This window comes from Prinia subflava, chromosome 24 (assembly GCF_021018805.1).
Source record: "Prinia subflava isolate CZ2003 ecotype Zambia chromosome 24, Cam_Psub_1.2, whole genome shotgun sequence".
Lineage (NCBI taxonomy): Eukaryota > Metazoa > Chordata > Aves > Passeriformes > Cisticolidae > Prinia > Prinia subflava.
The window spans coordinates 4,453,953-4,469,722 of NC_086270.1; the positions used below are offsets into that span (position 1 = coordinate 4,453,953).

The window sequence follows — 15,770 nt, forward strand, 5'->3', positions numbered from 1 at the left end:
CCCTGTACAGGAACAGAATCCAGCTGGCACCTACAGAATGAGAAAAACTGCTGTACTGCTTTTAGTCAGGAGTCAGAACTCCTAATTTACTACAGAAAAAGCATTCATGTTCCTATCTCTATGCTATATTAAAATATAGGGGGGAAAGAGCAAAGTAGTCTTGAATCTGTGCAGAATAAGATTTTCTTAAAATTTACAACTTTTTAATTCAATTTCCACAAAATTGTCCTTACCAGCCATTTTTGTGGCTGTATATCTCAGCACCTGTTACTAACAGGACAATTCTGCTGTACAAGATCCAGTGTTAACCTTTGTTTTTTAATTAGGAAAACGCTTGTTTTGAGATGAAGAGCCCGTGGTTACACTGGGGAATTTTGGAGGACAGGACAAGGCTGTGTATTTAGCCACCACTGCGAACCCTCCAGCTTGTGTTAGTTGTAGCTCTGAACATTTCTGTCTTTACAGGTGAAAAAAGCCAAGATGCAGGAATCCAGAGAACAGAGCCTGAGGTATGGGATTTAAAATTTGATTTTAGTGTGGAACACTTCTTTACGGTCTTTTGCAATTACAAAGCTTTCATTTTAGAAGTTTGCCTCTTGATTTATTTTATACAGAGTTACGAGAGATATAGTTGCATTTGTATTTGGTATAATTTCGATTAAGTTGGCAATAAAAAATAATTAATTGGTGCTATGGTATAAAGCTTTTATAAATGTGGCTACAAAGAGTTTTAATGTCTCATACAGCCTCCTGCTCCCTGTGGAGTTCAGCTCAGACACCTTTAGGCTCTTCCCAAGAGTTTAATTTGCTCATCCAACACAAAACTGTGCAGTTGTTTCTTGCTGGGATGCTGAGTGGAGTTGGGTCATGGAGGGAGGCAGAGAGCACCGTGCTTGCTGCACGCCTTGGAAGTCCCCCCTCAACAGCAATAAAAAATTCCTTTGGCTCCTTCACCCTGAGAAACTGCAGTCTCAGGATGTCAGAACAGCACACAGATGGCTCAAAACCTCGTGAAAAGCTCTGTTGCAGAACTAGCAGTAATAAAACTAAAGCTAGGAAGGCAATCATCAAGGAAAAAACTCTTTCATTGAGAAATTACCTGTACTTCCTATTCTATACATGAACAAAGCAACACTGACGTGGAACTGAATACAGGACAAATCCAAAATAATCCTGCAAATATTTAAGTACAGAAGTGACCCCAGTTCAGGGATGTTTCGACACTGATCTTCAGGGGCAAATCCAACAGTGAGGCAATGCCCATGGGCAGGGCAGCCTGTGACACCAGGGTCACACAAACTGCTGGCAGCAGTTCAGGCTGCTGCAGGCTGGGGGAATGGAGATGCCAAGAGCTGTTTCTCACAGCAGCCACCACTGCAGCCCCCCTCTACCAAACCCTGGCCACTCAAACCCCGTGTAGTTTGATGTCTAATTCCAGCTGTGTGTCTCTCTCTCAGAATGTCTTCATGAAACAGCAAAGAGCACAGGGCTAGGTTTTGTGAAGAGTTAGTTTGCCTTGTCAGAAATGTTGAACCCAAGGGTTATGAAGCCCAAGGATGTAAATTTAAGAGTTCATAATGCTAATACTGAGCCTTTGTTGTCCTGGCAGTCATGTGAGCAACACAGAAGTCAGTGATCAGAAAACTGAATCTTCAAACCTTGGCTCAAACCTTCCCATGTCCAGTGAGAGTGAGTATCTCTGGAGTTCTCCCATTATCTTCCCTCGTGTCTTTCCCTGGTACCATGTTTCATCAACCACAAGCTTTGTCTCCTCCTTGTAATCCTTAGCCTGCCCTCACTATCAGTTGTAAAGTGAACATTTGCTGTGGTGTTTACAAAGTGTTAATGCCTGATGGTAAGGAAATATCTGTTTCTAACAAATATTTTTGTGTCACTGCCCCTCAGCTTGCTGTTGGGTGCTTCTGGGTACTGCTGTGCCTTATCTGCCTTTAGACATGATTCTCCTTGAGGGTTGAGTCAGCATCAATTATAATGCCTATTGTAAACATGTTTTATAAATCATTATCTCTACACAGCTGGTTGGGTCCTTTGTAGCAATATGCCATACACCTCATCTTAGAATCTGAATTGTATTGAATGTCTGCAGAAAGCTCTTAGGAATTAAACAGAGAGGAAACAGGCAGGGAATACAAAGATTGCATAGTAAGTGAAAAGTGGAGTGCATCCTTTCTCTTGGAAAAAGAGAGTTGAAAGTCAGATTCCTGTGTGGAATACCTTTGACTGCCAATAAATATTTTAAGTGTAGGTCAGCTTATCTTAGCTGAAAGTGTGTAAGGTGTAGCTTTCAGTTGTAATTGATTTAATCTTTGCTATTTTAATCCATGTACTGTAATGTTGCAGCAGTTATGAGAAATTTCAGCCTGGAAAACCTGGTGCTGAACTGGATAAGCCATTTACAAATCCCAGCAATTGCATGCAGTGTTATTGTGGGATTTTTTTGCCTTTTTACACCATTGCCTAAGTTTTTGTATGCAGTTTTATAAATACAAATTCTAGAAATATCATTACTACATAACTATTCAGATGAATATTGACATTCTTAAAAAAGCCCCCTCCAAATCCTAAACATTTTTGCAGGAGGGATGTGGGAACTGGCAAGTGTTAAAGGAAAGCCTTTGGGTCCAAAAGTTCCCAGTTTGTGTTTCCTGCTGTATCCTTGTGCTACATGGGCTTCACGCTGAGAGTAAAGACAAACACTGAGGAACAGAGGAAGGTGATTCATGGATTATTTGGGAGGTTCAGCACATGTGGTTGATGGTTTGTACTTCTCAGCTGCTTGTTTTCAGATTACACAAAGAAAAGGGTATGGAGGTGGCAGAAAACTCAAGGTTAGAATGGCCTGTGGCAGCTGTCCTGCTTTCCTCGTGTAACTGAGGAGAGCTAACTGCATGGTCAGACAACAATAATGCAGGCCTGATATGGAAGGCCCAACTTTTTTGGGGCACTTTATTGGCATTTGGATCAAATCCCAAGGCAGAGTATGCTGTTACCTGTGGCCCTGTGCTGTTTGGAGGGCTGCTAATGGAGTCACTCCAGAGGGAGAGGGAAAATCTGGTCTCTTGTAAGGGTAGTGGTGGGGGAGCAGGACCCCTGGGATCCCCTGTTAGCCTGGATTACCTCCTGGGCAAGCTGGAGCTTTGCTTTCAGAGGGGAATCAGCTGCATCCACAGCAGTGCAGCTGTGTTTGCCAAGGGTTTGGGTATGGTGCTCTTGGATCCCAGCTGCTAAACCCGTGCACTGTGCAGATCCAGTCACAGAGGCTGCAGCTCCCACAGCGTGTGCTGCACTGGGGTGGTGCTGTGGGCCAGATTCTGTGCTGGGCTCCTGCCCAGCCTTGCTTGCCCAGTCTGGTGGACAGCTGAGTATTTAATCAGGTCAGCTGATGTGAATCCAAGAGGTGTTTATGGAGCCCAATCCTCCACCTCCACCCCAGCCTGGAATGCTGGAACAGAGCTCTGTCACACAAGGTGTGCTAGAGCCACAGGCAGTGCTGAGTGAGAACATTTCAAACATTTCCTCCCTGGACTGCCATCTGGGCCACTTTGTCTTACCAGTTTCAGAGTGCAGTCACTGTGGGTTTCAGCAGAAAAATGGAAATATCTGGTTAAATGTAATGACCAGGTTGCTTTAGAGGAATCTCTGAGCCTTGTGCTTCACTGGATGTGTGTGATTAAGTTCATTGAGCTGGAGCTGTTCCTTTGTACAGCAAAGATCGCTGGAGCCATGCATGAACAGGGTATGGGAAGAGGAAAGCTTGGCAAAACAGGCATTGGGTCTCTGCTCCAGGACACAGAAATGTTACACTTGGTGCAGATGAAGCCCCTTTGGCAAATATGGAGGGTTTTGGGGAGGACCGAAATCAAAGGGTTTTTTATGACAGTTGCAGAAAATTATGGTACCAGCTGATAAAGAGAAAGAGCATTGTTTCACAGGGAGGAATAGTGACTGGTCTACCTGCTGTGAGCTGGCAAAACATTTTTGTGCCAGTTTAACAGTATGTTTTTGAGAATTTGCTTTGAAACAGATATTCAGGGCACTAAAACTCTTTGTAAATACTGTGTGTTGACCAAAATGTACCATGAGTATTGATATTTGTCTTTATTTGTTGAGTTTTGAAAGCACCTCTGTAGTTACACAAACTATTTTCTTTTCAGTTATGACATGCACTGATTATATCCCAAGGTCATCAAATGATTATACCTCACAAATGTATTCTGCAAAGTAAGTGAAGAAATTGTTACTGAGTTCTGTAACTCTTCCTTCTCTCGGAAGTAATTTTTTCTACCTTTATACATTTCTCTAATGCTGTAAATCCCACTGTTAGTAGCAGATACTCATTGCTGAGGACACTGAACTTACAGAATTCACCCTTTGGCTTTAGTGACTGTTGTTTTATGTTCACAAAGATAAATGAGGCCCTTTAAGGAATTAACGTGATAGTCTTAGTGAATAATGCATGTAATATTTGTGCACATAATTTTATTTACATGTAATATTGTGCATTGTAAATAAACAAATTGAACATAAATAAATATAAAGGAAATATAAGATTTTTTCATCATTCCCTGTGTTTAGGGATCTTTGTAGTTCTTCCTGTTGGAGCAGGATAGGGCTTAACCCCTGCTGCTTGTGTTGGTGTAGTTTATGTGTGTCCCACTGGTTCTTACAGCTGCTGCTAGATCACAGTAGCTTCAGGGTCTGGTGTGATAAGGGTAAGTGGGACTGAGTCCTTGTGCCTGTTGGAATGGGGAATTTGTCCCTCCCAGTTCCTGGAAGAGCACTGGTGCCCTGGCATGGTACAGGAGGGAATTTCCCCGGTGTCACTGCAGGAAGCTGGCAGCATCTGTTAACTCAGAGCCTGCCTTGGGAAGCACAGGCTGCTTATTGCACTAAGAGGACATGGCAGTCTGAGTAGTTTCTCCTTTCTGGAGCAATTTTTTAATGTTCTGGTTTGAAGGCTGAAAGGTGCATGATGTAAATAGTTCTTTCTGACTTCTGTTCTCTCTTTTCACAAAGGCCATATGCACATATCCTTTCTGTACCAGTGTCGGAAACAATGAGCCCTTACCCCGGTCAGCCTCAGTACCAAGCACTACAGCAGTCCCAGCCCTACACCATCTACCCCCAGACCACCCAGACCTACGGACTACCTCCTTTCGGTAAAAAAGTGACTTTTCAAAGACTTCTCCGTGCCTGCAATTATTGTTTTATGTCTCATTAAAAAGCCAATGTTAAGTGTAACCAGGTGTGTTGGAGAGAAGATTTGTAGGAGAGCACATGCATAGCTAAAGTGGTAAATGAGCACTGATCTCTTGATGGGACATCAAATTAAAAAATAAGATTTTTACAAAGCTGTACTTTGGATCTCCCCATGAGGTTTGCCATATGGTTCTTGGTTTGGGATCATAATTGTCTGTAGTTGTGCTACAGGTATGTGTGTGCAGTTTCCTTGTTAGTGAAATGGCACAACACCCATACTACAACTTCTCTGCTTTTTCCTTTTTTTATTGTCCAAGATTAAGACATTTTTATTTCATCTTTCACCAAAGGACAGCTCATGCTAAAATGTCTCCAAGTTTACTAGGCAAATAATTTCCTTAATTTGCTCTAATAACTGAGCCCTTTTGATAGCTATTCCAGTCTGCAAATGCAGCTCCCAAAAAATGGAAGGGAGCAGAGGCTGTTTTATCCCTGAGCATGCAACACTGATGAGAGGGGAGAGCATCACAGGGAACCTGGAGGAGCACCCTGGCTGCCTGTGGAAGTGGTGGGGTGACCACCCCTTGCAGAGTTCAGAAAATGTGTGGATATGGCTCTTGAGGACATGGTTTAGTGGTGGACATGGTGGATTAATGGCTGGACTTGATGATCTTAAAGGTCTTTTCCAACTTCTACAATTCTGTGATTCTAAGGGTATATCTCAGAGGTTTGTGGCTGTATTGCACAATTACATGCACTGAGCCTCTTGCAGATTTATCTGTAGTGCTAAAATCTTAGTACCTTGATGTGTGTAAAGATGAATTTTTCTTTAGTTAAAGAATTAGATGTGTTTGAATAAAATCAGCTACCTTTCTGGCTTTTGTTAACTACTGACAGAGCATGGGCTTTACTAAAGGTTACAAAACAGTTCCTTTGTTATGATATATTTGAAAGATGATGTAGAAAAGATAATAAATCCAGACTTGACTTTGTTAAACATGAGATAAATTACTAATTTTTAAATTAAAATTAATTATTTAGTTACTATTACTGTAATTACTAATGGTTGTTGGAACATACTCCTCCTCACTGGGTGCCTGCACTTTGGTTTCAGTGCCTTGTTGCACTGATTTTTGCTGTATCTGAACAGTGGCTGATGGTTTCCTTTGCATCATTTATTTAATGTTTCTCAACAGTGTGTTGTGAGTGGTGCACTAAGGCTGCTCTGTGTACTGTTGTGTGTTTCAATGTGTCACATACTGGTACTTTTAAAGGCAAATATTTGTAAATATGTGGAGTGCTCCAGTGAAGCTGTTTAAAACAGTGGTTTAGATTTCCTTCTGGAGTTTTGGAGGGAGGGAGGGCGCAGGGGTTTTGTTAGAGTGTTTTTGTGTGTGATATTTTAGTGGTGGCTGTATTTGAGGGCAGTGTTTGTTTTTTTAAAGCCAAAGGTTCTGGAATGCAGGGGTACTCAGCTGCTTCAATTGTCTAAATGTAACACTAGAAATTTTTCTGAAGACCTGGAAGGAGATCTTCATTTTCTATTGATTTCAAAGGAGCTTTCATCTACAAAATGTCCAAAATGTCATCAGTTACTGCAATGTCTGGTGTGGATTTTGAGGTCTGTTAAACACCTGAATTTTTAGTGTGAAATCAAGTGTTAGGAAGATGTTAAAAGTCATTATTTCCAGTAATGGAAATCATACTGGAGTGGTACCTGCTGAGAAGATGGACCTTGCATGGTTTGATGGAGAGGTAGAGGGTAGAGGATTGAACATGCACACTGCTGAGGGAATTCTGGAAATTGTTTCTGCTCACAAAATCTCCAGTGAGCAGGTGAGGGCAACAGCTTGGTCAGAGGTTTTACCAGACCAGAGGGCTTGTTACAGAGCTGGGTGTGTCTTTCTTCTGTGGATTTGTTTCTATGCCACAAAGAAAGCACCATGGGTTATCTAACTGGAACAAACCAGCATGAAGTTCAAGCAAGATGACAAACACAAGCATGAAATCAGGATGCTCCTTTTAGAGAAGGGATGACCTGTGCTCTTGCTGATTTGTCACCTCTCTTGGTGTTCAGTGCATTGGTCTGCTTGGGATGCCCTTGTGGTCTGGAGAGATTTTTTTAAAGAAGCATTAAAATAAGTGTAGTGACATTCAGGCTGCTTATGTGTAGCTGTAAGTGGAAACACCATGGATGTGATGGCTTACATTAACTCAAGAAAAACCTACAAGTGATGGGATGTCCTGTGTGGGGCCTTTCCTTGTATGGAGCTGTGTGCTGTGACATTCTGTGACATACAGTGCTGCCACTGCACATGGAAGAGTCTCATTCCCCCCTCTCACAGCTTCTCCATCATCCTTGAGGCTGTGCAAGCTTATAATGCTGTCCTGCAGAGTGAGGGGAAGGAGATTTGCCACCAGTCCAGGAACATGCCTGGCTGTACAGAAAGTAGGACATGTCTGTAACAAGGCAGTGATGGAAGGCAGGGGCTGAAAGATGCCTCAGCACATGAGCTGAATCATCTCCTGCACTGGCACCCAGCCAGCGCTGCCAACACCTCTTGGTGTGTCTGACCTGGTGCCACACTCCCTGTGGGGTCGTCAGCCCACAGCAGGGTGGGTTTGTGTTTCACTCTCAGGTTGTTTGGCACTTCTGCCTGTCCTGTGACCATCACACTGTGTTGCTGTCTGAGCCTTGTCCCTCTATTTTGTACCCTAAGGAGTTTCTGGTTACTGCCCCCTGTAAGAACTGCTCACCCATTTGGAGATGGTGGCACTCCCTTTCCAGATTAAACAGCTCTCACTCCCACTCTCCTTGGGGGATCTTTTTCCCATATATTTTGTTCTGGAGTTTCTGCAGTGTATCTACAGTCTTTCTTAAATCAGCCTTTCCTTTTTGTTTGCTAAATATTGAAGTTCTGGAGATTTCAAACCTTAACAAAGACACAGCTTGAGAGTTGAAGAGTCAAACCCTGGGGTGGCTGTGCAGAGGGGAGTGATTTAAGTTGACTCATAGGTGTCAGTTTGAGATCAGACATGTAAATAAATCAAAGGGTCATTGCAGAATGTAATTCTGACAAAGCTGCAGCATGGAGTGACCTCTTGGAGCTGCTGCTCATGTCCAGCTTGATGGAGTCTCTCATGTCTCCTGGGTAAGAAACCTAGAGCTCATGGCCCCTGGATCAATCCTGCTGGAGTGGGTGAAGGGCTGCAGGTGGCTTCTGCAGCCTTGGTGCTGTTTTCAGGGTGTTTAAAAACGAGGGTGGTCTTTCTGATGGCCCTAAACTCTGTCTGGCTCCAAACGTCCTTTGTCCCTCTGCTTTGCTTGTTTAAAACACTTGCTTAAAAACACTCCTGCTTGTTTTTAAGTAGATCCTCTCAAAATATTTCTGCTTGCTAACCAGGGCCAGGGAGAACTGTCTTTGGCTATGGCTGTAGATTTGGAGACACTCAAATGAAAGCCTGAAGAGCCCTGAAGAGCGAGGCCTGAGCTGAGCTGCCTCAGTTGGACACTGTTGGCACCTGTCAGTGCAGAGACCTCAATCTTAACACAGCACCTGAGCTGAGCCACGTGCTGAATGTGCCCTGTACACATAATTACAGTCCCTCTACTCTCTGTGCTGTGCCCAGGATGGTTACAAAAGCATTTCAAAACAACAGGAAATCTGGAACAAATATTTGGATTTTTAATTTTTTTTAGCTCTATATTTGCTGTTGTCAGTCTAGGAAAATTACTGACCTGTGGCTTGGTTTAAAATACTCATCCCAAAGCCCAGTGAGGCAGTGGAAGTGTTGAGCTTGGCCTTCCTAAGTCCCAGCTTTGGCCTCACTGTGTTACAGCTGATGCCATTTGCAGTGCTGTGCAGCTCAGCCCAAAACCACAGGGATTGGCAGGTCCTTTATCTGCATGGGCAGTGAATCTTAGTGACACAAACAGATTTTTAGTTCAAAGCTTTGTGAATTAGTCTTCTTGGTGCTTTTAATTTTCTTTTTCAGCCATGTTGTCACCAGCTCTAATCCCTGCACAGCCTGACAGTCAGCACTTTGCCGAAATTAAACATTTTCTGTGTGTCATTTGTTACTTGCTTTTGTGATGAGCAAAAATCTTAATCTGAGGTAGGAGCATGCTGTTTGGTCCCAGCATATTTGTTTGTAACTGGTCCAATTTATCTGATTCAGGTGCACTGTGGCCAGGTATGAAACCTGAAAGTGGTTTAATTCAGACTCCATCTACAAGTCAGCACAGTGTTCTTACCTGCACTACAGGGTTAACCACAAGCCAGAGCAGCCCAGCACATTATTCTTATTCCATTGAAGGTAACTTGGCATGGTTTTTATCTGCATCTCTTTCCACCTAACCGAGTCCAGATACCAAACTAGAGAGGCTTGCACGTTTGTCTTTGGTTTGTGCATGCTTCTTCACGCTTTGCCTCTTCTCTCTTTGTGCCTGTGTGTTTGTGGGTTTGCATTTGCCTCATACCTGTGTGTGCACCAGGCTGGCTTGTTGGTGCCACGCTGCTGGGCTGAACAGGGTGAAAAGCAAATGGGAAGGGGAAAGAGACTTCATGTTGTGTTCCTGCATGCTTTATTGGGAATGCTCTTGCATTTCTCTTTGTTTGTGGTCTTTAGCTTGATGTCAGGAAATATGCTGACTGCAGTGAGATTTTTAAACATTTGTTTTTAATTCTTTCTGGAGGTAGATGGCTCTTGCATATCACATAGACTGGGTTGGTAGATCTGCTAGGAAGTGAATTTCTCAGTATGGAATTACTATTCAAATATTATAGTTGCTGGAAGTGCCACATCTAAGAAGGCAGGTGCTGAATTTCACCAGCTTCCACAGCAGTTTTGAGGAGTGAATGTGCCAGATACCTGAATAATGGAATATTGTTGCTTATGGCATGTATGTGCAAATTGATACCTTTTCTTTAGGCTGGAATTTGCCATTTATGTTTTGGTGACGAATTGTGAAAATTGGTCTCTTTCTCTGGAAATTTTATAAAGCATTTCAGGAATTCATAATTATTTCTTGTGGAATATTTTCACAGAATAATTCAGGACTTCAGGAAATTTTTAGTTCAGCTTCCTGCTCAAAGAGTAGTTGATACAGAATTCAGAACCAGATTGCTCAGAGCTTTATGTAACTAGAGGTCCAAAACCTCCAAGGATGGAAATTTTGCCAGTTCCAGAGCCTGACTGTCGTTATAATGAAATTATTTTTCTTTTGTTGACTCAAAGCTTTCCCTCTTTCACGTTCTGACCATTTCTCTCCTCCTGCTGCTGCACACCTGCAGAAAGAGCCTGTGTCTGTCCTCTCACTAATGTCCATGCAGGTACCAGCAGGCTGCTTCAGGTCCCCAAAGCCACCTCCTCTCCTGGCTGGACAGTCCCTCTCCCCTGAAATGTCCCTTGCAGGCCATGTTCTCCAGATCCCTCACTGGTTTGGTGTCTCTTTACCAGACCCACCGAATTTTATCAATGTGTTTCTTGTGCTGGAGGGGCCAAACTGAGCACCATAACCAGATGTGGTCTCATGAGAGCCAAGAAGAGGAGGATAATTCTTAAATTGAGCAGTGAGTGGGTTTTAGCATGTCTCTCACAGAGGAAAGCCATGTGGTCTGTCATGGTACTTGCTCATCTTGCATTACTGTGACTGCCAATGGCCCAGTGTAATATTTATCCTTAATTCACTTTTCACATTCCTAACACGAGGAAAGCCAATTTCCAATACTGGAAATACTCCTTGCTTCCAGCACAACCCTCCTTCCCACAGTCCCACCAGCAGAGTGACTGACTGTGTCTCACAGCACCAGCTTCAATTGCCAAGGTTCAGGGTGGTTCCACACAACGTGACCCCTGCCAGATTTCCCAGTGATGTCCCTGGGGCTGGTGAGGTGACAGACCCATGCCAGGCCTCGCTCTGTAGAAGAATTATAAAATCACAGACTTGTTTGGGGTGGAAGGGACCTTAAAGCTCATCCACTTCCAACCCTACTGCCATGAGCAGCGACACCTTCCATTAGACCAGGTTGCTCCAAGCCCTGTCCAGCCTGGCCTTGGACACTTCCAGGGATGGGGCAACCACAGCTTTGCTGAGCATCCTCACAGTCAAGAATTCCTTCTCAATATCCCATCAACCCTGCCCTCTGGCAGTAGGAAACCATTCCCCCTTATCCTGTCACTCCATCTCTTGTCCAAAGTCTTTCTCCAGCTCTCTCTGAGCCCCTGTGGATGCTGGAAGGGGCTCTGTGGTCTCCCTGGACTCTTCTCTTCTGCAAACTGCTCAACCCCAGCTTTGTCAGGCTTTTACACAGGAGAAGGATTTTATCTGTGCCACTGGGAGAATGGGTTGTGAGAAGTTTCCCTGCTCTCTGAAAGTGTGCACAAGTCACCCCAAAGTGTGCAAAAGTCACTCCAGTTGTGCAAACGCTGTTGCTTTTTGGAAAAACTTTTTGCAGACTCGCAGGAAACTTTTCCTTTTTCAGATTTGCTACATTTCCTTCTCAAATAGCCCACCAAGGGGTCAGGCCAGTACAGGGGCTGGTGCCAGGGAGGTGGTGGAGAGCAGAGCTGGAAAGATGGACAGGGTTATTTCAGTAGTAATCCCTGGAATATTTGTCTTTTCTCTCCACTCAAATCAGCAGGGTGAGACACAGCTGTACAATGATGCTGAGTCACTGGAGGGGAATTTCAGTGCATGGTTCTGGTTTTGGCTCTTTGGAAATGATTGAAGCGAAGCAGGTTTGGATTAATAAGGTAGGGGAGGCAGGGATGTAATGTCTGAGGTTGAGGTCTGAAGTGAGGGGATAAAGAAGGGGAAAGAGGAAAAGAGTCGTGGCATCTTTAATGCAGTACTTGTGTTTGCTGGTCTTTAAACCTCAGCCCTTGAGGTCATGTTTGGCAAATTTGTGCCAAATATTTTTACATGGTTCTGGTCCATTCACAGGTTAAAGGAAGTGGCCCCCAGTGCAGAAGGAATTGGTGCATCAGTGTGCTGGGAACTGTTTGAAAAAAATCTGATATGTAGCACAGGATTATTAAAAAGCCCTGCTGGAGACCAGAGTTAAAATAAACAATGAAGTTCATCTGAGGGAATGCAAAACCTTGAAATCTTTTTTCTCATTTCTTCTGTAATCTATCTCAGTGAGGAAGCAGCCTCTGCGGAGCATCACAGATAAGAATCACTTTCTGTTTCCTCTCTGTAATAGTCCTGAGAGCAGTGGTGGAATAGTCTGTCCTCCAGAGAGTTGTTCTGCCCCAGGTCATGGCAGGTTTGTTCAGTTAGCAAGGGTCTTTTCTGGGAGCTGGGCTTCATGGGGGCCTAGGAAGGGACCTTCTCTTAAGATGATAACAGCCTTGATTGTTTCCATAATGTGGAACTGGAAGGAGCTTTGTTTGGAAACTGCCCCCTGTTTTTGAGCAGTGGTTTATGAGTAGTGTCTGTGGCAGGTTCCTTGGCTCACACACCGGGCTTCAAGAAGCTGTGGAGCTACTGTGGGTCCTTGAGTGTCTTCCTTGCCATTATTGCTGTTCAGTGCAGCCCTTTTGCCTTTTCCTAAATGTTTCTGGGGCTATTTGCTTCCCTTTATTTCTGCTTCCACCCTTCGTATTTCTCGTCTCCTGTAAATACTGTGTATTTCTACACAGCCTTTAAGATCTGTTTCTTTTGTTTTCTTAACTTTTTTGAGGCATATTTTGGATCCATTTCTCTTTCCAGGAGGCACCAGGCAGTATTGGTGCTTGCCATACCACAATATAAACTCATTAAGAGTTCATGGTGGGTCTGTTCCCCTAGGGGAGCAGGACTGAAGCCTTCTGAATTTTGAGTTCTTGGGGTGAATTCTGCATGTGGTATTTGCAGAAAATAAAGGGGTTTTCTCAGTGTGATGGTAAACTAGGGATACTGTGAATTTCTGCAAATCTTTATGTAAGTGATTTTTTTGGTTTTGTTTGTGTGTAGAGAAAGGTGGTTTAGACAAGCAAATTGTTCTTGGTGGCATCTGGTTTTGTTTCTTCTGATTTAATTATTTGTTGTTATCCTTGTGAGTCCCCAAACCCCATGTAGAGGAATGTTTAATGTGTCTGCAACCCCCCAAACCTGCTAATTGACTGGTGTTCCCAAGTGCTGCTCTAGCAGCCTCTTCTGTGTTTTGGGAGAACTGATTGCAGTGACATAAAGCTTGTGAAACTTATCCTCAAGTTGGTACTAACAACTACACATCTCTAAGAATTCGTCCTATGAGCTGTTGACAGATTATTTCAGAAAGTCACATCCAAAAAGCCGTTGTAGACACAGGGATGTTGGGAGAGGTGCTCATTTTCTGCAGCAGGAAATACTCTTTTTCTACTATTTGAAACATTCTTAATGTTTCCTTAAATTTTAAATCTAATTAGACTAAAAATACTGAGTTAGATGCAGGGGTTTTTTTAACAGAACTGATTTAAACACATTCATGTCCTTTTTCTTGATTTATTCTGATTCGTTTTCAACTGCTACTGATTGATCATCAGAATGGGATTATTGTCTTATCAAAACACGTAGTAAAGATGTAAAACCTTTTTAATTCCACACCAATTGCTTAGCAACCACTGAGGGAAAAGGTTCCTGAACCATTTGAAAGGACTGTTTTTAAAGATGTACTAGCTCTCCTTTCCTGTAAACCCAATTGAAATGGGACTGGTGTCAAAATACACCCAGTCCTTGTTTGGCTGTTAGTAGCAGAGTGGTGCTGGAAGCACAAATACTTGCACATTTGCCTAGCAAGTATTTATTTCACAGCTTCTCATTTCTTACGCTTTTCTGGAATATTTAATGCAGTAATTCTCAATTTTTACAGCATCAACTACCAATGCCAGTCCAGTCTCTACATCCTCAACTGTTGTCAATATTTCCACATCAGCAGTAGCCAGCATCTCACAGGTAAAACTGCCTTGGTAAATTTATGTGCACCATCTCCTTTACCTTTGTTTAACACACTGCTCAAAACTAACATGGAAATGTCGCTTCAACTGGAGCACAGTGGTGCTGGACCTGTGGGGCTCAGTGTGCAACTCAAAATCACCAAATCACTCCTGCTGTCTCTTTAACTGTGGTGCTTCTCCCTTTGGTCTTTGCAATAAACTTCATCTGTTCAAAGCTGTTGCCTCATCTGCAAATTGTGAGGTGAGTCTTAAAACTGAGATCTCTGCGAGAGAGATGGAGGGGATGAAACAATTCAGCTGTTTTGAGGACTAAACCTGCAGGGAGGGTCAGAGGTGGATGTTTTTTGGATGCCTTTGTTCTCCCTTAGCAAGAATAGGAAATGAGGTTGTACACAAACAAAACCCCCACCCAATACAATAGGGTGTGCATTCTGATGGCAGATAGAACAAAGTGAGACAGCTCTGCAAGCTAGCAAAGACCATTTCCCCCTGCCTTTTTCCTCTGTGGGTGGTGAAGTGCCATTCTGAGTACTTGGATATACAAAGGAAGTCTTCAGTGTCCAGCTTTTCAGAAGGAGAATGCAGGAGGTGTGGAAACCGCAATGGATGCACAGAAATCTTTCTGTGCTTTTGCTGTTGCTTTTTAAACATAAACTTGCTTGGAACTGTAAGAGGAAAAAAGATTTAGTATTTCAGACCAAGGTACCTGGTTCACAAACCCAGGCTGCTCTTCAAGGGAATCAAGAGAGCACTGTGGACCAGAATAGTGTGATGTGACATTTAGAGTAACTGCTTTTTTACTGTCAGTAGCAGAAGTTAAAATCCTCAAGCACAGTTCCAGGTGCTGAGTGATCTCCTAGATGAATTAAGTAGTTTTCATAAGTGGATATCTTCCAGCATGCAGAATTACTGCTTGATGTAGTCAGGACATGAGTAAGGGCCATTTATCCTGCAGTTGTGCCCTCAATGAGGCCCAAAGTCACTTTCTGTCACTGTCAAATGCAGGAAGTCAAATGCAAGACAAAACCACACATTCCAGAGCACAGAGTGCCCTGATGTCTTGGCATCCACTTAACTCCCCTGTTACTGTCACTTCATTCATTATGAATTAAGTTTTGCAGACACTGGAAGCAGAGGAATGGCCCTGTGATCACTGGGCTCATCTGCACAACCTGTCTGTGCAGGGGCATTGGGCACCCAGAGCTCTCAGTCCTTTGTGGGAATGTCTTACATGTGCAGAATGAAACAGCATAAAGTCAGACTGTGCTCTTGCTGGGATTTTTCTTGGACAGGGTATTCTAATACAAAAATCCTGATGCTGAGTGTTTTCTGAATGAGCTATCTGACCATCACTAACTCTTTCCTCCAACAGGAATATCCTACGTACACGATCCTTGGCCAGAGTCAGTACCAGACCTGTTACCCGAGCTCAGGCTTTGGAGTGGTGCCACCAGCAGACAGCAGCACAGAGAGCCTGGCATTAGCCACCACCACGTACCCAGAGGAGAAACCAAACGCCCTGGTGCCAGCACGGGCAGTGCAGAGACCTTCCTCTGGTGAGGCGGGGTCTGTGAAATAGCTCTGCTAAACAGTGCAGGGGAAACAGCTCCAGAGGGCACCTGCAGCAT

The 15,770-nt window shown here is 43.6% G+C and overlaps 1 protein-coding gene across 5 annotated transcripts in view; it reads left to right on the top strand.

Annotated features, from left to right (window-relative positions):
- EYA3 (EYA transcriptional coactivator and phosphatase 3) overlaps positions 1–15,770 on the top strand; it is a 41,093-nt gene that overhangs the window by 12,996 nt on the left and 12,327 nt on the right. For 3 of the 5 annotated variants that reach the window (XM_063419110.1, XM_063419111.1, XM_063419112.1), the window contains 7 exons: positions 466–509; positions 1,610–1,689; positions 4,176–4,242; positions 5,038–5,180; positions 9,400–9,537; positions 14,058–14,140; positions 15,515–15,698. In XM_063419110.1, the coding sequence (XP_063275180.1) occupies positions 466–509; positions 1,610–1,689; positions 4,176–4,242; positions 5,038–5,180; positions 9,400–9,537; positions 14,058–14,140; positions 15,515–15,698 (739 nt within the window). The remainder of the gene's footprint in view (positions 1–465; positions 510–1,609; positions 1,690–4,175; positions 4,243–5,037; positions 5,181–9,399; positions 9,538–14,057; positions 14,141–15,514; positions 15,699–15,770) is intronic. The other 2 variants (XM_063419114.1, XM_063419115.1) reach the window with 2 other exon arrangements.